Source organism: Nilaparvata lugens, chromosome 1, assembly GCF_014356525.2.
Source record: "Nilaparvata lugens isolate BPH chromosome 1, ASM1435652v1, whole genome shotgun sequence".
Lineage (NCBI taxonomy): Eukaryota > Metazoa > Arthropoda > Insecta > Hemiptera > Delphacidae > Nilaparvata > Nilaparvata lugens.
Window position 1 is genome coordinate 37,338,928 of NC_052504.1, and position 26,568 is coordinate 37,365,495.

The 26,568-nt window shown below is 33.7% G+C and overlaps 1 protein-coding gene across 3 annotated transcripts in view; it reads left to right on the forward strand.

Moving 5' to 3' along the window:
- Positions 1-26,568, forward strand: part of LOC111050641 (probable G-protein coupled receptor No18) — a 251,319-nt gene that overhangs the window by 106,945 nt on the left and 117,806 nt on the right. For 2 of the 3 annotated variants that reach the window (XM_039420825.1, XM_039420830.1), the window contains 2 exons: positions 604-697; positions 24,143-24,233. In XM_039420825.1, the coding sequence (XP_039276759.1) occupies positions 24,162-24,233 (72 nt within the window). In that variant the 5' untranslated portion in view covers positions 604-697; positions 24,143-24,161. Of the gene's footprint in view, positions 1-163; positions 169-603; positions 698-24,142; positions 24,234-26,568 lie in introns of those variants that run through there. The other variant, XM_039420839.1, reaches the window with a different exon arrangement.

Sequence of the window (26,568 nt, forward strand, 5' to 3'; positions counted from 1 at the left end):
CCTTAATATATTATATAATACATCTTTTGTGAGTAAACTTTATAATTCAACCTATACTGGTTGCTCGAACAATCAGCTGATTCGCTAGGTATTGAATCAAATAACTATCGATTTATTCTAGATCGATTGATTCATTTAAAAGTGTAAACAAATAATTCTAACCTCAATGTATGTGCAAACTGTTATTTTTTATGATCTGCCAGTAATAAATAAGCCGCTTTATAATTTTTAATTCTGCCAATGGATTCTCATTAGTTGTTGAATCACAGTTATGCATGTTTTTCCTTATCATTTTAGATAATACGATTACTCTTTATCGCTAACAACATTCGATTTTATTCGAGTGGTTCCTCGACTAGGTTAACTTTCTTTTCCATTTTATAATTCTATTAAAATTCACCAGTTCATTTCAAAATATTTTGTGATGCTAAAATACCACGTGACAATATAATCCAGCCAGTAACTTATAGATTAGTCTAATGTATATTAGTGAATGTTAGTGAACTATTAGTGTATGTGAGGAGAGCAGTATCTTTACTTGTGCAAGTTGAATTCCAATGTTGCTAGTTATTCGACGTTCTAACATCATTCTGATATTTCCAGGTGGAAATTTGTCGGACAAATTTCGAGATGCATGGAGGAGCACCATTACATACTGTCCAGTGACACTTCATGTTTCTTCTCCAAACTTGAATGTGTAAGTAAACGCATACAACTTCAACGTTTTCAACTATCCACTGATTTTGAAGCTATTAAAGCTTTGAGAAAGAATAAGCTATCTGAATCACTTTTGATTCACATTATCATGATAAATTTGCTCCCGGATGGATTGTTGAATACGCACAACAAATCAAGAGTCGATCCGTCATATCAAAAACTCCAATGAATGATGAATCAATTTCAATATTAGCAATGGATATATAATATTTATTCAGAATTCAAACAATAATTAAAAGTAACTTGTCAAAGAGTTAAGTATCTGCGAGCATTTTGTAGTGTGAATCTGAAACATCATCAAGCAACTTTTTCAGGAATTCAATGATTGTCTTCTTCATTATACCATGGAAATGAGCATTCACTGCAAATTCGAAAAGTTCTTGATCGAATTTTATAAAAAGAGAAAATTATTTTAGCAAATAAGACTTCAAAAATCATTCAATCTAAAAAAATCTTTAAACATTACTAATTTGTATAGTATTAAAACAATGAATGTTTTTGAAGCAAAAAGCAGCCACTTTTTACCCTCCCTAATGTCTCCCTGTAAAAGGGAAATTCAACAAGAGAATAAAGAATAGAATATATCAAGTAGGATTCCTTGAGAGTCCCACTAAATCTTCTTAGGAATAGTATCGTTGGAAAGCGGTTGGTTCGAACTGCAATGGAGCAGCTGTTCTCAATGCTCTAAAAAGAATTGAAGGAGATTACTCTGCCTTCCATCCCCATCCCTGTAAGTAGCTTAACTCAAGAAAGTCGGAGAAGATTTTCAGAAGAACCAGTCTCCTATGAAAAATTATGTTTATTTTTATTCAGCAGATTTCTCATCCATATAACAAAGAAAAATTTGAACTAAATACTATTATGAAAGCGATATAGTATGTTCAACCCACACCTTGAGTATCAAAATTGTATTCTGAATTGTGGTGCACTTGAACTAATGAGCTGGACTATTCTCTTCCAGTTTCTAATTTGAGGTGTCTCATTATCACTTCATGATGTGATACTGGAGATGCTTCGTATTGGTAGGATTAAACTGATCTAGTTGATCTTTATTACTCATGGTATTCGTAGAGTATTAAATTAATATTTTATCGTATAGTGTGTAACAATACTGAAAACTTTTTTGTATATTCCAATAAAATCGTTGGAGAATCAAAGGTATTGAGATGTTTTCCGTGGAAGTGTCATTTTTTTCATGACGGCCATGATATTAAAACATATTTCATTAATGAAGCATTTTCAAATTCATGGATATTCTTGTATGGAATGAGCATAAACGTAATGCATTTTCAATAACTACAAGTTGAGCATAAATAAAATTAGAAATCTAAGTACATTTTTTAAAATTGTTCACTCAAAACATGTGTCGGCTATATGACGCCATTATCAAGCGATTGGAAAAATGAGAAAAATGACATCCATATAGCCGAAACTTGTTGTGAGTGAACAATTTTGAAAAGGGTACTTAGATTTCTATTTTTATTTATATTCAAGAGTAGCCCCACCAGAAATAAGACTACTAGTTGAGATTTGAATAAGAAAATCTCATATTATTATGAATAATATATCCTCATTTGTTATTACTGTTATAATAAAGCTATCAATTTCCAAAAAAACATATCTTGTTGTAACTTGCAAATCATTTAAATTGCTCTGAAATATATAAATCAAATAAATTTTCAAAGTGGAGACTTGTCTTTCAGAGCCTCTCATAATATTCAGGAATTCCATATTAAATAATGTAATCAGGTTTAACTGGATTTAGCATTAAGTAGAATGATACATTCTGTCTGTTTGCTATATGAAGAGCCGTGTTTCGCATGTCAGATGGCAGTAACACTCTTCACTCACAGGGGATCTCTGTTAAAAGCAGCAGCACATGCATGACAATACAGATCGTTTCCTAGCAAAGCCCTAGAGGTGACATTTCTTCCTTGCTATACGTCTTTTCTATCTGTCAATGCGCAGCACCTCTTTTCTTTCTTCCCGTTCATGCATTCAAACCACTTACTGCGTCGCTTTGTAAAAACCATTTGTCAAATTCCTTCCTCTTTACTCATGTGATTCTTTTTTCTCCACCCATGTATCAACACTTGCAACGAGACGGAAGCGAATGTAGCTGTAAATGTCAACATTCCGGTCCCTGGATGGAAACCCCAATTTCTCAGTGTGATATCCCTGTTTCCGACTGTGAAATCCATTCCCCAAATTAATATTGTCACCTCAAATTCAGTCGTGTCAATATAAAATACGCGTATTAGTGTGAGATCCACCTGTTAAGCCACAAAGGTTGACTCCCATTTTCTAGAAAACTTGAGTGTAAATTCTCTTTTCAAGCTCACTTGCAGATAAAGTGCAACATTTCCAAATTCATCCCAAAACAAAGATGAACGAGTGGTAGGCCTAGTAGCTACACATCAATTTCCAACCTACAAGAGAATCTCAGGATTGAAATATTTCTATTCTTCCTTCATTCAACAAACATGTATCTCCGAAATGATTAAGAGAGAAACAAGTCAAACCTTGAGCTATTTCTCTCTCAATAGTCCAGTCGACGAAATATTATAGAAGGAAAATTTTGGAACACATTTTTTGACCCCGCAGCTCTTTATGGACAGTAAGTAGGTGAACATATAAAAAGTTCTCACTCCTAGCACCTGTTATAAGGTCTAAAAGATGAAAAGATCGGAGCCCGTAGGGTTTTCTTAAGAATGTGACACCTTCGAGAGCTCATATCTAAAAAACTATAACAGATATGGGAAAATGTAACAGATAAAACTTGTAGGCTAAATTTATAAGCTTAAATTTTGTATCTCAATGAAATTTTCGAAAGACGCATATTGTTCGAGACTTATGCAAAAAAACCAAAATATGGTACTTTTGAACCACCCCCACTCCCTAAGCACAGGGGTAGGAGTGAGGACTTTTTATATGTTTACCCCCATACTACTCTTGAAAGAGCTGCGAGGTCAAAAATTGTGTTCCAAACTTTTCTCTCTATACCTTTTTTTGAGCATTCATTTCCTGTACTACAAGCTTAGATAGAATAAAATAGTTCGAAAGTTACCGTTGAACGATAGAACCTGAAGTTAGATTTCACTTCCATACAATTCAACACGGTAACCAGTCTAAAGATTATATTTATGATGGAAATTCAGAATTAGATGAATTAAGATGTTGATTGAAATAGTAAGATTGGTGGGGAACAAATCCAATAAAGCCTTATTCCACATCCTACAGAACAAATCCTTTCATATCAATGACAACATTTATATTATATACTGACGTAGAACATTAATATTCAACCATGACATTAATTTCGTCGATTCCCCTGCTCACGTTTTGGTAATCACTATCACTTTCCACAATTCATGCTCGCTGATAGAGTTTAATGTCATCATGGAGCAATTTGATAGAGTACAGTGAGTTCAATATTGAATTGGTGAATCAATCACTAGCCTGGACCGTGGATTACAAACAAATTTATGTTAATTCAGATTGTTTGGATGGCAGTTTGCCACGAACATTATAAATCTTGCTACTAAGTAGAACAATCGATCGGACGTATAATTGAGAAAGGGATTATTAGCGAATGAGAATCAATTATTATTGTCGAGTTCCATGTCATTGTATGAATGGTATAGTTTTGAACGCGTAAAAAGGAACAGGTATGTTCCTTTTTTAATTGCGCGTCGACGTATATACAAGGTTTTTGGAAATTTTGCATTTCAAGGATAATATAAAAGGAAAAAGGAGCATCCTTCATACGCCAATATTAGAGTAAAAATTAGACTATAGAATTATTCATCATAAATCAGCTGACAAGTGATTACATAGATGTGTGAAGTTTATTGCTGTATTTCCACAAGGTCCATAATAGATTTCAATCAGAATGATGTCAACTGTTTTAAATGTTAACAGACTCAGTTCACGTTTGAATTTGTATTCCATATTATGATATAATTCATCCAGTTCCGTGATGATCTTTCTATCTGATGAAAATTAATTTTTTAGAATCAAAAATACTAGTAGTTCTGTGAACAGTAGACCTCGCGCTCAGTGAGTGACATTGACCTATTGTTATTTTTTCTCAAAAATTAATAAATAATTTATCAATTAAAAATGTTTAGAAAAAATCCTAAATAAACATAGAGCTTTCTGTCCTATATCGTACCGCGACGTGTCGTCCCGGGATGTGAGTGTGAGCGCTGTTATGAGGTCTGGCTGCAACTGTCTACAACGTTGATGGAAAGATACAATTTTCAAGATGTTCGATGTTTTTAAACGGGAAGTATTATAGACAACATTTTCGCCATTTTAGCCGTCATCTTGAACTGCATTTGATCGAAATTGTTCGTGTCGGATCCTTATATTATAAGGACCTTAAGTTCCAAATTTCAAGTCAAATGGGAGATGAGATATCGTGTACACAGACGCACATACACTCATACACACACACACACACACACACACACACACTCACACACACACACACACACACACACACACACACACCACACACACACCACACACACACACACACACACACACCACACACACACACACACACACACACCACACACACACACACACACACACCACACACACACACACACACACACACACACACACACACACAACACACACACACACACACACACACACACACACACACACACACACACACACACACACAACACACACACACACACACAACACACACACACACACACACACACACACACACCACACACACACACACCACACACACACCACAACACACACACACACACACACCACACACACACACACACACAACACACACACACACACACACACACACACACACACACAATTCGACATAATTTGAACTGGCTTTCCTCCGATTTTTTGCCGTCTTTATGGATTCTATTTTTTTTTTTTATTTCTATTAAAACTAGTCACCAGGACTAACCATTAATTTTGTTCTGTTATTTCTTATCCTAAATTAATTTTTATTGCTAAAGTCTTCCAGTGAAGCCTACAGTTCCAATCTATAATTTCACTACTTTAAATTATTTCACTACACTTTTATTTAATATACTTTAATCACTCCACCAGCACTACACCAACTCGAAGGGCTTTGTTCTCTTCAATCTCCTAGTGAGTTCAGTGTTGTCTAGTAGTTGGATGACTTCGGTGTCGTCGTGTTGATGAAGACGTGACTCATGATGGGCTGCCAATCGTCTTATCTCACAGGTCACATAGGGGATGTGCAGATCTTGGTGCAAATCGCTGTTCCTTATGTACCAGGGCGCATTCACCATGTTCCGCAGTACTTTGTTTTGGAATGTTTGAATCTGACTGATGTTAGATGTTCTAGAACAGCCCCAAAGCTGGATTCCATACGTCCAGACAGGTTTTAGAATTTGTTTGTAAATCAATAACTTGTTGTCCAATGAAAGTTGTGATTGACGGCCCAACAGCCAATAGATTTTACTGTATTTGAGTCCTAGCTCGCTCCTTTTCATCTTGATATGCTCTTTCCATTTCAACTTGGCGTCAAGAGTCATTCCAAGGTATTTTGCTGGGTTGCTGTGTGGTACTACATTCCCATTCAGATTTATTCGAATCGGGTCATTGATAATTTTGTTTGTGAAGTTGATATGAATAGACTTCATCTCATTTAATCGAATTCTCCATTTTTTGGTCCAGTCACTGAATCTGTTGCTAGCATTCTGTAGTTTTGTGGCTGCTTCTTGTACTGTTTCCCCTTCTGCCAGTATTGCAGTATCATCAGCAAAAGTAGCTATTGTCACTGCATCCAATTCAGGAAGATCGCTTGTGTACAGCACATAAAGAACTAGTCCAAGAACACTACCCTGTGGAACTCCAGCCCTTATTTCCTTCAATTCGGAGACGTCGTCACCTTGTTTTACTCTGAATAATCTGTTGTTGATGTATGATTTTAAAAGTTTTACAAGTTGAGTGGGGAGAATTTTATGAAGTTTAATGATCAGTCCTTCATGCCACACTTTGTCAAATGCCTGTGCCACATCAAGGAAGATTGCTGAACATATCGATTTCTTCTCTAATGACTTCTCTATTACATTGGTGATTCTATGTACTTGGTCCAGGGTTGAGTGCTTCTGCCTGAAACCAAATTGATACCAAATTGATACCAAACCATTTGAAAACCAAATCGCACTCCGCGCTCAGATTTTTCTTTGCGGGTGCTATTTTTCCGTAAATTATTAGTTAATTTTTGTTTTTTAAAGTGTTTTTATGGAAATAAATTTTGATTTGATTTGATTTGATTTGATTTGATTTGATAGGCTGGTATCAGATTCCTGCTACTTATGATGGGAGTCAATCTCTTCATTAGCAATTCCTCAAAAAGCTCGGAAATTACAGGTAGAAGAGATATTGGGCGGTATGATTTTGCTTCTTGAGGACATTCCCCAGCCTTTTGCAACATAATGACTTCTGCCACCTTCCAAATTGTAGGAAAATGCTGTAATCGGAGTGATGCATTGAATAAGTATGTTAGCATGAAAGGTATTGTTCCTTGGAAATTTCTTCAAGATTTCACCTGTAATCACACCCAGGTCAAACCCAGGTGCTTTTTTGGTATTCAGATTATATTTTATTTCTTCTTGAACCTCATTTATAGGAACTGAATCAATCTCTGTATCTAAATCATCTATTATATCTTCTCCAGGATCAATTTCAGATTGAATGTTGTTTGGCTGGAAGATTTCTTCTAGATGATTAGCAAATAAATCTACCTTTTCTATGTTATTTCTTGCCCAAGTACCATCTGGTTTTCTAATTGGAGGAGATTGTAATATTGGCCGCTTAATTCTTTTTGTTGCTTTCCATAATGAATAATCTGTACTGGCATCAGCTGTCAAATTTTGAAGGTAGTTATTAATGGATTCCTCAGTTAGTTTCCTTATCTCTCTTCTCAATTGTTGTGTTTTGTTATTCAAGATATTTTTGTCAGCAGGATCACGAGTTTGTTGCCATCTTCTTCTTGCCCTTCGTTTTTCTAAAACAAGTTGTCGAATCTCCAGAGGGTAATTGCATATATTGGTATATTGTCTGGTGTTTTTCCAGGCTGATTTCTGGATTTGCCACATGAAATTTTCTGCGGCTTCATCTAGCTGCTCAGTTGTTCTAAGTGGAATATTCAAGTTGATTTCATTCTCCAAATCCACTTTAAAAGCTTTCCAGTCTGTTGTTTGTTGTTCTGTTGACTAACATTGGTCTGTCTTCTTTCTTTATTATTCGTTCACTAAGTGTGACAATTACAGCTGAATGATCAGAATCCAGGTCAAAGCTCTCTTCAATGTCGATAAAATTACTGGATATTCTCTTCGTTATGAAGAAATCTAGAAGATCTGGAGTTTTATTCAACAGGTGTCCCTGTTGGATTCTATTTGATTGAACTATTTGATTGAACAGATGTTTGTCAAGTTCCGTTTGATCCGATAGAATTGATAAGGACGGCAAAAAATCGTACGAACTAGCCTGTGCAACTAGCCTTGACTCTTGTTCAGATAGTTGAATAGTTCAAATAACCCGGATAATATTATAATAGTTCATATTACATCAAGTGATAATTCACAGTATTTTCATCAGTGTTATACATTATAACAGTATCTTACAGTAAATTCATGATGGCCTATATATTTTGACTTTTACATTCTCACATTAGTTATGATTGATGATTGATGATTGACTCCACTGATTATATCCTCTCAGGTGAGGTTTCCCATTAATGGAAGAGTGGTGGATGAGTTTTGCACTCTTCATTCAATTTCATATATTTGACTCGCGAGAAGTGAGTGGGCCACTCCCTTTCACTAATGATAACATATGAGCCAGAATATTGTCAGAGCTAGAAAGATCATTGCCCCAGTCAACCTTAATAAATGTTCCGAGAAAAACCCAATGCCGCAGCACAAACTTTATTCGCTCTTATGATATTAGTTTATTTTTAATTTATTGATCTCTGCTGTTCACTGTTTGGATAAGCTTGTTGTGAATTATGATCACATTAGAACAATCAATTAATTATCATTACAACTAAAGAAGTTGGTTCGCTTAGAAAATTATTAATGAATACAGCAGAAAGAAGTAAATTGGAAGATGAATATTAATTTACTGTAATGCCAAATTTCACAAGAAGGATTCTACTTTCAACAAACAATCACTGTGGAGGATATTTTTATGATTGTGGTATAGTATTGGAGCATATACTCGAAAGAATGTCAGAATGATCTACTAATACTGTAGGTCTGATGATATATCATGAACATCGACCATCTTAGTGATGAAGTGATTACTATCCCACAGTTGATATTGGTCCATTATCTGATGAATAATCATCAAAAAACATACAAATTCACATAATAATCATCTATGAATCGTGTTTATCTGAAAAGCCTTCTAGCCTATTCATTGTCATAGACTTATTGAAACTTCAAGTAAGAACTGTTCAATGAAGGCTGTTGGAAATCGTTACTGGTAATACTATGAACTTCTGGAATAATTATAAGACGGGAACGGGAAATACAAACTTGGAGTGTCCAGAAGTTGGAATGAACTACAGAGCAGTTTCACGAAGAACTGGGAATTTGATGCTTAACTTGACTTTAATAGGAGTTGAACTGATGAAATCTATTCGGATAGTCGATAGACTGAGAAGACTGAGATGAGATTGAGAGATTGCATAACGATGTTCCCTTCAGAGCGCAAACTTTCAGAAAATGATCCTACTTAGTGACTTTCCAACCATAGATAAGATCTTGTCACGTTATGAGCAGCAAGAAAGATTTAATCCCAATTCAATAATGACTTGTTCTCTTACAGAATTTTATGTTTGAGTGAATAAGGAAGTTAGCCTCAAAGGAGGAAATTACAGGGTTGATGTGGAGTGATTACACAATAGTAATATGAGCTCTGCTGATCAATTTACAGTCAATACTGATGTTTAAAATTGGAATGTTTCAAGGTAGATTGAGATTGAAATTAATAACACATCTAAATATCTTCATCATATTATTCTCATTCTGATATTATTTGAAACATGAATCACTCAGCTACAGTTTAGTTTGGTAGAAAACATTATATTAATGATAGAATATTTCATGAAATTCAATAAAAAAATATTTCCCAACAATAATCACATCATTTTGTAAAGTCTCTTCTGCCTCTTGTGGCTCAGAGCAAATCCTCGTGAAACGTGCATGACGTGATGCTGATAAATGATGATTATCTTATGAGTGAAGCAAGAAATGTGCACAGAACAGAGGCCGAGTAGCCAAGTGGAGAAATGTCAGCGAGTGGCATTCTGTGACGTGTCGCTCTGTGAGATGACCGTACTCGTCAACCCTGTGATATTCCCACTGTCCAAGACTTCAGCCCTTGTCCGTCACAGATGAGGGAGAGTCAGTGAAGTACTGGTTTCCTCTGAGATGATGTGCACACTCAATGCTAGTATATAGATATATACTTGGTATATATACATATATATCCATTTACTAGCCCTCTTCTCATAGTGGATGTGCGCTCTAGATGTAACATGTTGTGTGAGTGTGTGGAAGAGTTGTTATAGATGATAGCTGACAAAAGCAAGAAACAAGTCTGATCTACTTTGTAAATAGTGGAGTTCTCATAATGGATAGCACTATCCTTCAGACAGATTAGCAAGCAGCCTTCAACCATAATAAATTTCTCCTTGGAAATTATAATAATTTGATAATGAGGTAACTCCAAATTTATTTGGAAATAGGGAAGAGTAATTCAAAAGAATATAATTTACGATATTGTTATATTTTTCTGTGGATCTTGGATCTCTTATAGATTGTTATAATATTCTATCTTATCAAATTTGCAAGAGAAATTAAGAGAATGTTATTCGTGGATATCCTCATAAAGTGAGATTTAATCGTTTCCCCGATTTTGTTTATTGACCTTGAGTTGATTGTGACCATGAGAAGCTACATAAATAATAAGATTCTCACAGGCTGGAAATACTTGAAAAGTGTGTAATGAGTATTTATGAATTTCTGGCTACTTGAACGCGATTCTGATTCCACTACAGAGGGTAGTTGCACTTATAGAAGGTACTGATTCAATATCTTTCACCTCTTGTTGAAGTTTAAAGTCATTTTCTGGTGTTTCGTGAATTGTTTGATACTAATCCGTCCTCTCTTACCTCCCTTGTTTATATTTATCTTGTCCTACTCAAATGAAATACTCTGACATTTGTAATTATAATGAAGAAGTTTTCTAACAATACTATCACCATGTCAGAATTCTTCTGGTTTCTTGACGGTATAAGGATCTACTTCTAGAAATTATTAGCTTGTTTGCATTGTCAGTATATTATGGGGAGAAGTTTCACATTTTGGCAATGGAGCGGTGCGAGATGAACTTGGAACAGAGCAAAAATCACTTCCTCCCTTGGGGAATGATGTTATTCTACTCCCTTCTCATATCGAAAAGACCATCAATATTATCTTGTTATGAATCCCCAGCTAGAGTGCCCCATAGACTTCTTGGACTGCCTTGGCGTTATCCAAACAGCTTTCACCAGCTGTTTTTTCTGGACGCAGCCGACTGATATTTTTTAAAAAATCAAGAGGGAGGCATTGATCCGCCGGGATTGTTCCCAGTAGCTGGATGAATGATGAAATACGACGGATGCAGGGATTTGTTAAGCACTTGGGGAGGACCTTTTCCGTTGCACTCTTGGAAAGGGACTGCACTCGATGGACTAGAATTGGAAAAAGTGTGCAAGAGCATCGGTTATCGATCACTGGCTTCCTACTCATGGGAGTTGACAGAAAACAAGATAATTGATAACATTGTTCGAATGAATTCTCACTCCCAGCTCCCTATCAATCGTTAAAATGAGAATAATTCTCACCATAAAAGTCAGCAAATATTCTAAAAAATTAATTTGAACTAATCTATCCATATAGCTTCAATCAAACAAATGGCTTTAATGATAACTGAGAATTCTCTTTGAAAAAGAAATATAAAGAAAAATCTGAACAAGAATTGATTCTCAATCAGGAGGGGCTTGAGATGGCAGCAATTAAAAGAGAATATAATCTTATTCTTGTAATTTATGACATGAAAATCAATATTATAGGATGCCATTAAAAATATGTCTATTCCTATCTCCTTTCTATTCTTCAATTTCTCCATAAGTTTGAATATTTTATTGAATTCGAATAAGATAAGATCATTTGATTCATTGATGTTCACCATTGAGTGTGAACTGACAAAGGATTAAAGATCATGTTGAAGTTTTCATATATATTAAGAAATTCTCCAGCAAGCTGAGAGTTTGGCCAGTAACTGTTGGGTTAACTTCCCTTACTTTGTATCAACGCGCTGATACGCTTACATGCTCATTCACCTGCTTCTGATTGGACACAAACTTCATAACCGAGTCAATATCTGTTAGGTAGAAATAGTTGAGCTCATCGACATGCCTTCAAGCTCCGCACACTTATTCCTGACTGGTCAACAATATTCGAGTCAGAAATTTGGAGGAGCGGATAATCATAATTCCATTCTCAGCCAGCAAATAGCATCACCTGTCGAGTCATGCATTTCTACTTCTTCAAAAAATGAAATGATTATCACACAATCGCGCAAATAGGATGATTAGATATATGTAATCCAATTATTATTGTACTTTTCTTTGAATTTATCCTTTCCAACTGGATGGCTTTGTGCATAAAGGAACCAAGCGCCATAAAGAACTATATTCATATTCCTTCTGATTGTAACATCATTTCCTAGTCAGCCTTTCAATAGTAATAATTCGAGAAGTCAAACTCTTGAATCAATAAAAAAAATTTGATGAATAGAATAGTATATTTCGCACCTAGGGCCGAAAATGAGATATTTCCGGCTCGAAATCGGTTTTCAAGTCCGAGGCCGTAGGCCGAGGACTAGAAAAGATTGAGAGCCGGAAATACATTTTTGCCCATGGTGCAAACGCTATTTTTCGCCACACCAAAAAAAAACTTCCCAATATATAAGAAATTAAAAAATAAATAAAATTCAAACAGCCTATTTTGATAGTTTGAATCTTGGTTATGACAACTTTCACTGTCAATTAATTTCAATATTACTAATTAATAATTTACAATAGTGACAATATTTTTATACTATTAATATTTCGAATAATTGTTTGAATTTTTATAGCTCGCGCTTTGTGCCTGGTGCAATATCTCATGGATAGATGGATGAATAGAATTTTCATTACTATTTTGAAATAATTGTGATTAAAAAATTAATATAATTGCATATTTCACAGTTTTGTCTCAAAATATATCTAAAAAATTGATTGAAATTCAAATTACGGTAACTAATATAAAAAATAGCTAATAAAAGTCGAAATTCATCGACAACAAAAATGTCACTGACCGAGGTTCGAACCTAGATCATGTTTGTAATTCACTGAGCTTTGAGTTCTGATGTGTTACGCCTTCACGCTCTCGGCCATTGCATATTTTTGATCAAAGAGGCCTGTAAGTCAGGTAACGTATGTAGGCTACTATAATATAGTGTAGGCTATAGCGGCAAACTTGAAGCCAGTTTGCCGGCATTTTCACAACAAAATATTGCTCTGAAAATAGTTAAATCATAGAGAAAACATCCTAATGTTTTCTCTATATGGTTTGATATTGAAGAAAAATTATCTAAAAGTTTGAATAATGAATTACGGAAAAATTACTAGGAATTTTTCAGTCAAGGCTGAGTTTCACCAGTAGGCTTACCTTAAACTTTAGATCTCTGCTGTATTTTCCTATTATTATTGTTGATTGTATTGCATTAAAAAGTGGAATTCGATAATAAAAAAGAAACAATTATTACTCTACCTCACTTTTAAATATTGATACAATTATTGTACTTTGATTTCAAATTCGATTCTTCACTTTTAAATACTTGCGATACGTACCTTTCTGACAATGGACAATGCAGCCAACATTATATTGTTGAGGCTATGGAGACATCATCGTATTCTATTGTTTGATATCAAAAACACAATAATAAATATTAAATTATGAAACAGTAATTCATAAAATATATTATAGACATGATACCGCGATTCACGATACATAATTATATAGATTATTACAGTCGTTATGAGATTATCTCTCTATGATTTTTGTGAGATCGGACACGATCAGCTTTTATTCAAGGTCATTTTACAGCCCTAGGGCCGTAAAGTTTTACCGGCCTGGTCGGAAAACAATCACTTTCGGCCTCCATATGACGCACGTAAACCAGCTCATTACATCCAAGTGGGGCGAAAAATATTTTTTTCAAATTCTGCCTCGCTATCACATAAGAAGGACAACGTTGAATTTTGAAGCTGTCTCCAACCTCAATGACTATTTAATTTGCAAGTTAGGGACTGAAGATGTAAAATTGGTAAGATAGAGGTAAAATTCCAATAAATAGACAGAAATTCAATAATTTGACAGATAGCATCACGAAACTATTAATAAAGGTGTATGGTACAAGGATAAATCAACCACTGCACTGGCATTATTCATAATATTTACGAGGCTCGAACTTTCAAATAGTATTAAACTTATAGATTCAATGCAAGCAAGCTTCTTCCTAAACATTCAGCAAATTCGATTTGTCGGGCTACTTTTGCGAGGAAACCAAACTTTATCCAACATGATTTCTGCCTCTTCCAGGAGCGTGATTCAATCACACTGCGGCAAACTTTCACACTTCCAGAAGCGAACCAACCAAAAACTCCACCAAGCTCCTATCGCTCCGATGTGTTTCTTCGAATCAAAAAGGAAAAAGTGCAGATTTTGCGGTTGCCAATGGCCTTAGAATATTGAAGAAGCCACAATGCAAAAATATCTGTGATTTGTCCAGAAGCTAGATTCTACTTACAAAGTTCTGTTTGTAAGTTTTGTCTGTCTGTAAATTCCAATAGAGATAGAACGGATTTCTTGGTGCTTGAAGAGAATGATGTTTCAGGAGAAATGAGAGTTTTGAGATGATAATCAATGGTAGAATATTATAATATATAGAAACTTTTTAGAAAAAATTGTGGAAGTGTAAGAGAAACTACCATTTAAAACATTTTTCGGACTAATTGAGAAAAATATTCTTCTAATACTTGTAGAAACCAAAAATAGTTATAAATAATTATATCAAAATGTATTTCCCTGAATACCACTCTTTTGAATCGTAATATTAATCCTTCATCCATTCAGGCTCCCATAATACATCGAAATCAGTATTATTTTGAATTTTGATTTTCCAAAACAGTCAAATTGAATCACTGAATATTACTATTGTAAAACTCTTCCATACATTACTGCAGTGCTTATTTCTTGTGATGCACTTCGATGACACTACATTCAATTTTCTTAACACTTTAATGTCGGCTGACACTGACATAATAATCAATCGCCCACTGAACGTCAACACTGCTCTTTTCTTGCCAGACGTCGTATTCTAAGATTTCAAGCTATGACCGATGTATAGCAACAGAACTCTTACTAGATTAATTATAACTGTTATCACTATAACACAAAAGTACTCAATATTATTCTTGTGATAAATAATCATATCAAAATGTGTTTATGTTGAGAAATATTGGAATAATAAATAACGCTGCCAAATAAAAAACAGTGCAAGTCTTTCAGTTCTATTACATGCAATCTTAAAATTATGAGTTTCATTTTTTGTGTAGTTGAGAAGTTGATATTGTGGTAATTATTCATATTAAATAAAAATACTAAGAGATTGCCGAAAACCACATATTTTATTGATAGAAAGACCGGTTTCAGTTGTTACACCATTGTCAATGGTGTCATTGTCAATGATAAACAATTTATCAGAGATTGACGATGGTATAACAACCGAAACCGGTCTTCCTATTAATAAAATCTGTGGTTTTCGACAATTTCTTAGTATTTTTACTTGATATGAGTTTCATTAGTACTGAGTTTACAATAATGAGAGATTTTGTAGTAATGAGTGATTTTATTATTCATTTATTTATTCATATGCAAATACAATCCAGGTAAAAACAACAGACATTTGCCCAAAACTGCTTTAAAAACCTTAATTTGGAATACAAAGTCTTAAGGTTATGTTACTTACGTAACGTAAATGATAACTCAATTCGCACTCAATTTTGATGCTAGTATAATATTAGAGAAAAGAATAATTGAAAGTAATATTTATTCTCTGATAGTATTATTGCAGTCGAACTGAAGTTGACTATCAGTGGGTAGTACGGTAGCCTGGAGGCCAACGTTTCAATCAATCACACACTCGCACAATCATGTTTCCAAGTTGTAGCTCAACGATCAGTCGGCTATATTCAATTACTGACAGTGCGCCTATCTATCACTTGGGCAGATGCTCGATCCGACGTGGCTTGTAGATTGACTAAATTGACATAAACAATGTTGGTGTCAATGGTGAATTGTTGGTTGGCTTGGTTAATGGAAAAAATGATTGAGAGTCTACAGTCTTCTTTCTTATCAATTTGGAAACCAATCCATCAAATTCCACCCTCAATAAAACTTTACTAGGTGAATTTCGTCAATCCAATTACGAATGATTTGTGGGAGAATACGGTCCAAATTAAAAACTGAATATAAAGTACAATATTGGGAGGAATGAATGAAATTATTACAAGGAAATAATAACTTGATTTTGAGATATATTTTATTATGTCATATGTCGCATTCCAAATATTCTATTTGGTTAGCATGTACCTTGATTACACAGGAGATTGTATTGATACAACAATGAGTACATTCCTAGGATATTGTAGTTAGGTATATCACAGTGAATAATAACAATTACCCATATTGAGGTGCAGTACTTATTTTTTTGATTCGAGATTTGCCAAATTGTTCTTCATAATTTCTATGATAATCTTTGATAAACCAGAGATCAAACATCATTGAGTGAAATAATCAAAACTCAATGGAAAAAGAATAATTTTGATAGATTAAGGATGATTAGTTCAAAATTCTTGTTTTTAAAGTGATTTATTGGTGCTATTCTATTCCAATGAGGTGATTATCAAAAGGGTAATGGCGACATCATCAACATCACTATGAAACTTCAACATAACGTGTTACTTAGAATAAAGTGAAATAAATATGCACACTAAATTCGACTCCTAAGATAGTACGATAGTGTTCATAAAGAGAACAAAACGTGTATTGATTTGTGAGAGATCAATAATAATTGCATACTAACATTGCATTGGGGTGGGTGATTGCTATCAAAGAAAAATCTATCAATTAGGTTTGCAAGACAGGGGGAGGTGAGCAGAAATGAAAGAGTTGGTGGTTGTTGGAGCCAATAATGATCTGTGCATGCTGAGCAGCACGTGACTTCGAGTTTCCTCCCTCCAGTCCTTTGTATTCTCAAAGAAGTCACTTAGGAACGATCCTTAATGGCTACTTGCAACTTATTCATAGTTTTCAAGTTATTTTCCATATTATTACTTGAATGAAAATTAATAAGCTCCATCCGTTTCTTATGAAAGAAACTTTTTGAAATGAAAATATTATTGGAAAAAGTGTAAGAAATCAACTAAATAATTACAGAAAATTTGTATCCGTGTTGAAACTTTATTGTCAAGAGTGGTAGACTAGGATTAGAACTTCTAAAGTTGAATACTTCCCATTCTGATAGTCATTATATCAACTACTTCATCTACAAACTCTCAAAATTATTGAGCTTGTGACAAAATGTATCATTGGTGATCGTTTTTTCAATAACTATCATTGTATTTTGTAAACAAATCATCAATCATCAGTAGAGCACAGCACTAATAGTTTCCTTCAATCACTTCTTTCTGAATCTTTTATGTCACAAAGTTATAACCGGTACTTATTGATTCCACATCAACTACACATGTGCAACTACACATTCTTATTTTTATTTTCTTCTTCTTCTTCGTCTTCTTTTTCTTTTTTCTTATTATTCTTCTTCTTCTTTTTCTTCTTCTTCTTCATCTATTTTGAATTACCTTCTTGTGTACTGGTGTTACAGAGTTTCTATTATTTCCTCATTTCTAATTGCATCTATCCTAGTACAGTCCAAAACATTCCTTAATAATCTCATTTTAGTGATCATAATTAATCACAATAATCATAATTTGGGGATACTAATATAATATTTCACAGCTCATCATCTAAAACACGTTAAATATGTAGGCTGCGGCTTTGGAGACCTAATTTTGATGAATGCAGTGTTCCTTAGCTATTCAAGTGCACTTGATCTGATTCTGTTGACATTGATCTAGTCAGGTATTGAAGTACAATATGCGTATTAATGAACTGGACCCAATCGATGCACTGAATTCCCAATCAATGCACTGAATTCAGGTGAATTTCCCAAGGCTAGTTTGCATCAGGACGTTACATTCGCTGCATACTGTCAGAATTCATCATTAATAACAACAAAGCTCTCAATATAACTAATGCTGACAGATTAAAGTGAATCCCACCGTAGCAACAAGTACACCACTCAAAAGCGTTATTATCTGTATCCAAACAACAATACTAGTGATTGCTGTTGCAACTCATATTATCAACAGGGAATCTGAGTTATAGACATTGTGGATTGATTTATATGATAAACTGCTACATTAACAATAACTTTAAGCGTAATAAATTTGTTAAATAAAAAATCAATCTATCGAGAAGTAGAGTATTGGTTCGATTTGGTGCTTAGTATGAGGTGGAGTTCTGTTACCCCCTCAATATTTGAAAAGTGAGAGAAATGAAATTCTCTTTGTAAAACAAGTGTGGGAATAGTCTAGATATACTTAACAAATAAAAGTCAATAATAATATAACGTTAACATTGAAGAGAATGCTCAACTTAATATAGCTCGTAGCAAGAGCAGCCTAGATGGAACGATTAAATACTATGATGGCACTGAAAATCAATATTGCAATATTTAAATAATCGGTAGTGTCGACACGAAAATGCAATAAGATTGAAATTGGATGAATAATATTATTCGAAATAATGTTATAATGATTTAGATTGATAAATACTTTTAGAGAAACAATTCTCCGTTTTTATTTAGAGAATGGATTTGTTATCCTTTCATAGGAAAGTAATGGATTTGATTAGTAACGATGTAGAAAAAAAGTAATGGTATTATAAAGATAACATGATATCAAAATGCGTTTAGAGTGAGCTAGTAGAATATTGTTACTCCAAAACTTGGAGATACCCTAGCTAAAAATACATTGCATTTAAATCAATAATATAAAAACACAATGAGAATCTCCTAAATCCAGTATGGATTTTCCAAGATACAAGAAGAAGATTATTTTAGGGAAAGACCGTCTTATAAAAAAACATTAGGATTGGAATGGATTGAAATCATGGAATTTTTGTTCTCTCTAAGTGATTAAAATCCTGAGTATCGAGAAGAGAACTCTCTTCTTACTGGGCATAATCTTCAATATTATCTTTGTTTGTTGTAGCAAGATAGCAGCTTCCATCATTCCTTTCTGACAAAGGAATTCAATCACAGTAATGGCCAGTTATAAAAATAACTACAGATATACTGTCCAATTGACGTGGATGACAAGCAACGCTCGAGAAAACGAAAAAAAGTTGTCCTCGTAGAAATTCAATAAGATATTGATTTCACCTTAAATAATTGAAAAACCAACTGATCAGGACAGAGATATGGAAGCTTTGAAGTAGTCCAGTACTAATAGATTTCAAGTAGTAGTATCCAATACAGAAAGCATTGTAACACAACTATCCTGGGGGTCACGATAAAAGTAACATTTTTTCTCAGTTTTTGTATTCACTACTCTCTCATACTCTTATATACATTTTTTTTCTTTATTGAATATGTGACAAATATATCGTAGAGAAGTAATGGTTCCTGATACATTCATCTCTTTGAATGAAAATGAATGTCTGCTTGTGTGTTAGTCTGTTAGTTTTTTTCCCCTGTAGATTCGAAAACTACTTGGCAGAACGGCATGAAACTTTGGGAATATGTTGTGTGAATGTAAGGGATGGCTTCTGACCAAATTTTGATAGGGGGGCTAATAATAATTATTCCATTTTACAGACCTATGTTTTCGAAATTGTAGGACGAGCGGCTAACGTAGAACGGGAAGATCAACATGATTCAAGATCTTGTTGTGATAATATATTTCAGCATCTTAACTTACCAGCTGTAATGAACACATCACTCTGTGATAAAATTGTTTACTGGTATTAAAACGGTAGTTTAGGAAGTCCATATTGAGATGTAAATGAAAATATTGAGTGTTGTAATGTTATTTCTGTCAATAACGAGTTGCCCTGCTTGGCTGCAGTCGGTAGAGCATGAACAACAAAATATATAACCCTTATTGTGGTTCTCAGGATAATAATAATACCAATTTCTTACTGGCTCGCCCAGGAGCTCCCGCAGTTCTCTGCTCTTGCCGGTTACTGACGTCGGCTGCTCCAACAGTTCACAATTTCTGTGACTGATTTGTAGAATTCCCCAAATACAGATGCGAGAATTAGCGCTGCTACAATTTTGAGATTCTTCAAATCGTATTTAATGATAATGGATAATTTAGATAAATCTCTGAAATGTATTATTTCCAAAGATTTGATAATCAATGCTGTATATCGCTGTCTTGAACAACTTATTCGGTGGAGAATATAGTTGGATGATAATCTTAATAATATTTCAATATTGGTAACTAAATAGATTATAACGAGATTGGTCATGCATGGAGATATACCTTCTTTCCAAATTATTATAAATAATTAACAAATTATAAATCTCATATATATTAATATATATATCTCAGGGCTAAAGGTTCGGCCTCTGATGGAAATTAGATAAATCAATTTATCCAGTGAACATGAGCTTCATTTACATCTTTATAATTTACTAATAAAATTAATGATCGAGTGAGCATATATATTATAACTTTAAATTCAAATATTTATTTCATCTGTGCATACTTAGACATGTAAATCTGATATATATTTTTCAATTAGTAAAAAACGTTTTTTGTACGTCTCAAGACTTGGGCAAGTTTGATATTAATTTCAATATTTGTATAACCTTTCGACGAGCTAGCTTTTTAATTCTTGTTTCACTCGAAGCACTGAGGGTGCCCTAGATTTATATATTTCTTGTTAACTATCACTCACGTGCCGAAATTCACAAGATGATGATGGCGATCCAAATTTCCTGTCGTCTTGGGTTTTCTGGTGGCCGAAGTTGTCCTCTCCAAGGGAATAAATAAATATCTGTATGACTTACGCCTCAATACGGCCTCACTAAGTCTTATGAAAACTATTTATTGAATTTTAACTTAAATCTTTCAAACATACAATTATTAACAAAAAGGGACTTGGGCTCTATAAAATTAGTGGCGTTCCATGATGACATCTGGCAAGCAAGTGGGCTCTGATCTACCCCTATTCTCTATGATCATAATTCTGTATTCCAAATTTGCATATTATTTAAATATTCAACTACTACACCATTGTATAATCAAATAGTCCATATCAATCTGCTAGGCTATTACCTTATCTTATGTGTTATATTTTATAATTACTCAGATTACATCCGGTACATGAACTGAGTAGTGATAACTTACAAATTCTTATCATTTATATAAATTTGGAGTGTTACTTTTGAATTGACTCATTATTACCGCCATTTGATTGGCTCATCTAGAAATTACAATATCCATGCACCTGATAGAATATACATACTTCCTTAATATTTTTATTTATTATGTATTTTGTACATGCTCATTTTACACAATAAACTTTTTCAAGTTTATTAAGTTGTTTTTCCATATACAACAAGTTGCCATGTGGTTACAAAATCCTCTAGTTGAATGCTATTTGTTTACAACAAAAATTTGCCAAAGGTGTCTGGCTAAATTTCAAATTATACGGCTTGATCGATTATTTAGGTTGCCGACCAATAGGTATTATAGCCTAACCTCAAATTTCATTACTTTATATAATTCAATAAATAGCAAATAAAATTCTTTTCTATTTGGCTGTTCTAATTGTAGCCAGGATACCCGTTATTATCTAATCTCTCACTTTTTGATATCGCACCCGGCGATAGCAGAGCAGCTGTTTGCTGGAGACCTATAAAATCTTTTTGTTAAGCGATTTTTCTTGCTATTCAAGATAATTTGTTATAGTGTAAATGAATGAATTTCATGAATCACAAAATAAAGACAAGTGTGACATGAGATACATTGACTTTTTGGCGGTACGAAGTACGCCGGGTAAGCTAGTTTAAAATGATAGTGATAGCCTATATTTTTTGAATATTCAAGATAAATTGTACTGGTTGTATATTTTTGTACACTTTTGTTCACATTGGTTTGCTGACGTCACGATGTGCAAGAGACTCAAAAATCAATGGATTTTATTCTGTATATTTAAAATCAAGTCAAAACCATTTTTGTAATTTTTCTTACTAATATTGATTATTTTATTCTATTTTTTTGTAAGTTAACCACGAATACTGGTTAGTGTGGTCAACTTAGTTCCTATTTTTTTAAATTGTGATTTGCTATGTTTTTGTGAAAAGGAATCAATAAATTTCATTATCGGTTTTTGCAACCAATTTGTTGTACACCGCAATAACTGTAAACTGTAAATTGATGAACTTGATTCAAAACTCAGCTGATTTTCATGTTTCCAAACTCTGAATTCAAATAACAACCCTTAATTTGAGACTATTCATTTATCAATTCGGATCATGTACAAATCATGACAATGAACCGTTTCCAGTTTTCTAGGAATTGTAGTCTCATCAAGGTTCATTGTGGGTCCTCTAACTTTCATTGAGTTAAAATAATTATTGAGACCAGCCGCACCCATTTTGAGAGGAGCGTGGGTGGTTGAGAGGGGAGAGCATTTCTCACGGCAGTGACCACACCTATTTATAGTGTCGCCTGGCTGCTAATCTATGTACACGGTGTCATGTTCATTCTTATTATTCTATTCATTGTTCAGTGGAAGTACTAATTTATTCAATTTTATTGCACAATCACTAAAGATGAAATTCATGGCTCTCGTCGTATGTTCTGCTTTTAGTTGGTCACATTGTACCTGTTGGAAACTGACCTGATTGGGGGCGCGACAGTTGAGACCGACAACAGTCGAGGCCTGCGACAGTAGAGGACTGTTTTCCAGTCCTCTACGGTCGTAGGCCTCGACTGTCTGGCGTGTACGAAAATAATTAAAAAGTCCTCTACATTTGAGGACTCTTTTCTAGGAGTCCTCTGCGGTCGCAGGTCTCAGCTGTCGGGGTCGTTAAAAAATTGAAGAGGCCTCAACTGATGTCATGTCAACGGGTCAATGTCAAACGAGGCAAACGACAGAAGAGTTCTGCGACAGTCGAGACCAGCGACGGTAGAGACCTGCGACATTCGAGGCCAGCGACAGTAGAGCACTCCTGAAAAAGAGGCCTCAAATGTCGCCGGCGTTAGGCGACAGTTGAGGCCTCTTTAATTTTTGTAGAAGCCTGACAGTCAAGACCAGTGAGCATAGAGGACTCCTGAAAAAGAGGCCTCAGGTGTCGCCTGCGTTACGCGACAGTTGAGACCTCTTTAACTTTTGAACAGCCCCGACAGTTGAGACCTGCAAATATTGAATTCCAATTCCCAATTATCTCTATATGAATGCTTTGGAGTGGATATAATTTTAACCTGTTTTCCCCTACTACCAAATCCTGAATTTTAGATAATATGATATGTTTTCGTTGAATACGTGGTTCTTATTTTCTGAAAATTGTTCTACTTTGCCTTATCCAATAGATAAATGATTCAAACTACTATTATTGATAATAATAAGAGTTCAATTCATAAATCCTATTATATTAAGCGAGCAATTTCTGTATATTCATATCTGGTTATTCATGTTCAACGGATCTCCAAAACGGCTCTAACGATTTTCACGAGATTTGGAACATAGTAGGTTTATGATATGAGAATTCGATTGCACTAGGTCTCATCCTTGGGAAAACTCGCTGAACGACATTGAAAGGATAATAATTTATCCTTGACTGAAACAGCTGAGACTTTCGTCGTCTGTGGATAGTAAAAACTGAGTGAGTTATTCTGTGGGAAATCAAAATATTGCATCCCTGAAATTCATAAGCTGACATATAGCCAGCTGTGAAATATAAACACGATAATTTTAGACAATTGTGTTATGTTTATCAATAAGTAAAAATAACGAGCGAAGCTCGGTGCCCCGATATTAAATTATAATAAAAGGAATCGGACATAATTTATTGTATTGCTTCCGTGTATCATTTTGAGGCAAAATTTGATTTGATTTGATGCTGATAGAAATCTGAATAAGACAATAATAATAAATTGTTGCAGGTGGCAATGCAGCTCCAGAATGAAGATTTGGTTGGAGTGGCAGCAGCTCTGTCTGATCACACTCTTCTTCATATTCATTGTTGTTACAGTGGTAAGTTTATATTAAGCACTCAACCAAAACACTCTAGTTGGTATGAACATTCACTATTAAAATAATATCATTGAATTTTATGACTTTTTTGCGGATCATGTCTACATAAGCTTCTCTTTTGTGAGTGGATTATGGAATGAGAGGGGAATTGATTGAACGTTCTTTCCTACCAGCAGGATCCTAAACCCACACTAGGCAGACTAGTATCTGACCATTATACTATGGCGGCCAGCATTGAAATAGAACATGATACAACAATAAATAAAAAGAAAAAAAAGTTGATAGGAAACACTGCAAATTAACATTGCTGAAATGGAATAATAAAACTCTTTGAAATATCGAAACTTGGTCAGACTCAGGATAATATAGAATTATTCAATGCTTGAATGTGAGGCCGATAATGATAATGAAACCTATTCACAACAATGTGCATGATTATGTTACCGTAATGATTATTATCACAATTGAACAATAAATACTGCTATTCCTGTTCTTTGTACGAGAATCATTTTTTCAACCGCCGATTGGTCATAAGTAAGAAACTAATTGACCGAGCGGGGTGAGGTCTAAGATTCAATTCGACTGTTTGGCATTTTTCTTAATGTTTAAATGTTCTAATGATAAAATGTTTAAATGTTTAAATGTTTAAATGTTTAAATGTTTAAATGTTTAAATGTTTAAATGTTAAATGTTTAAATGTTTAAATGTTTAAATGTTTAAATGTTTAATGTTTAAATGTTTAAATGTTTAAATGTTTAATGTTTAAATGTTTAAATGTTTAAATGTTTAAATGTTTAAATGTTTAAATGTTTAAATGTTTAAATGTTTAAATGTTTAAATGTTTAAATGTTTAAATGTTTAAATGTTTAAATGTTTAAATGTTTAAATGTTTAAATGTTTAAATGTTTAAATGTTTAATGTTTAAATGTTTAAATGTTTAAATGTTTAAATGTTTAAATGTTTAAATGTTTAAATGTTTAAATGTTTAAATGTTTAAATGTTTAAATGTTTAAATGTTTAAATTTTAAATGTTTAAATGTTTAAATGTTTAAATGTTTAAATGTTTAAATGTTTAAATGTTTAAATGTTAAATGTTTAAATGTTTAAATGTTTAAATGTTTAATGTTTAAATGTTAAATGTTTAAATGTTTAATGTTTAAATGTTAAATGTTTAAATGTTTAAATGTTTAAATGTTTAAATGTTTAAATGTTTAATGTTTAAATGTTTAAATGTTTAAATGTTTAAATGTTAAATGTTTAAATGTTTAATGTTTAAATGTTTAAATGTTTAAATGTTTAAATGTTTAAATGTTAAATGTTTAAATGTTTAATGTTTAAATGTTTAAATGTTTAAATTATTGATTGTTTGAGTATTCCAATTTGAATTTTATGGATTTGAATACTCATTGTATTGCAGAAGAAGATCCAAAAATACTTCAAATTCTACTCGCTCATATTGAAACAACTCGTTACATAATTTTCTGCGAATCTCTTTTTGAAACTCTTTTCATCGCTCCAAGAATAAGCGAGTAGGACTCTGTGACACTACGTAGAAAAATTTGGAAAACAACTTTGCGATAAACAAGATGTCATAATGTAACGAATCGGAGGCTTCAAGATGGAACAACGAGAGCCTGGTTGTGATTGATGCTCGGATATAAATAACTTCCTTCATCCCAATTCAACTGGGTCTGTCACAGACAATATCAATCAATCAGTCAATCATCCTTTGACACATCAATTTCAAATCTCTAGAATCATTCCTATCAAAGAGGGAGATTCTTCAATAAATCTATTTTTTTTTTTTGCAAATTGAATGGTTTTTGTAATTTGTAAAAAATGATCTTACACCAGTGAGCGCTAGAGAACTCGTCCCAGAACTGGTTTCAACTCCCTCTACCATGGCTGGAGAGCTCGCTAAAATACCGCTGATATTCTGTCAACAGTTGACAGTTACTTTTTACAGAAGTTAATTCTTTAACAGTAATTTAATTCTTGACAGTTATTTTTTACAGATAGTTAATTCTTACAGAACAGTAACTTTTCCATCCAAGAATCCGGTTGAAACGATTCAAAATACTTCCATTCATATGACTTCCACATGTTTTTTTTATGTGATTATTGGTAATATATCTGTGGCATACATAAGTTATAAAGGTGCGTAAAGACTTACCAATACCTACTATTAATCAATTACTTGATGTAATAGTAGGTAATAGACTCACAAACAGAACATGAGCAGTTCGCAAGATGATCGCAGGTCGCGCGATCCCAGTTCGCGTGCAACGTAATGGTCAAGCTCTTGCCGATAGCAATGAAACACGTGGCATCACTG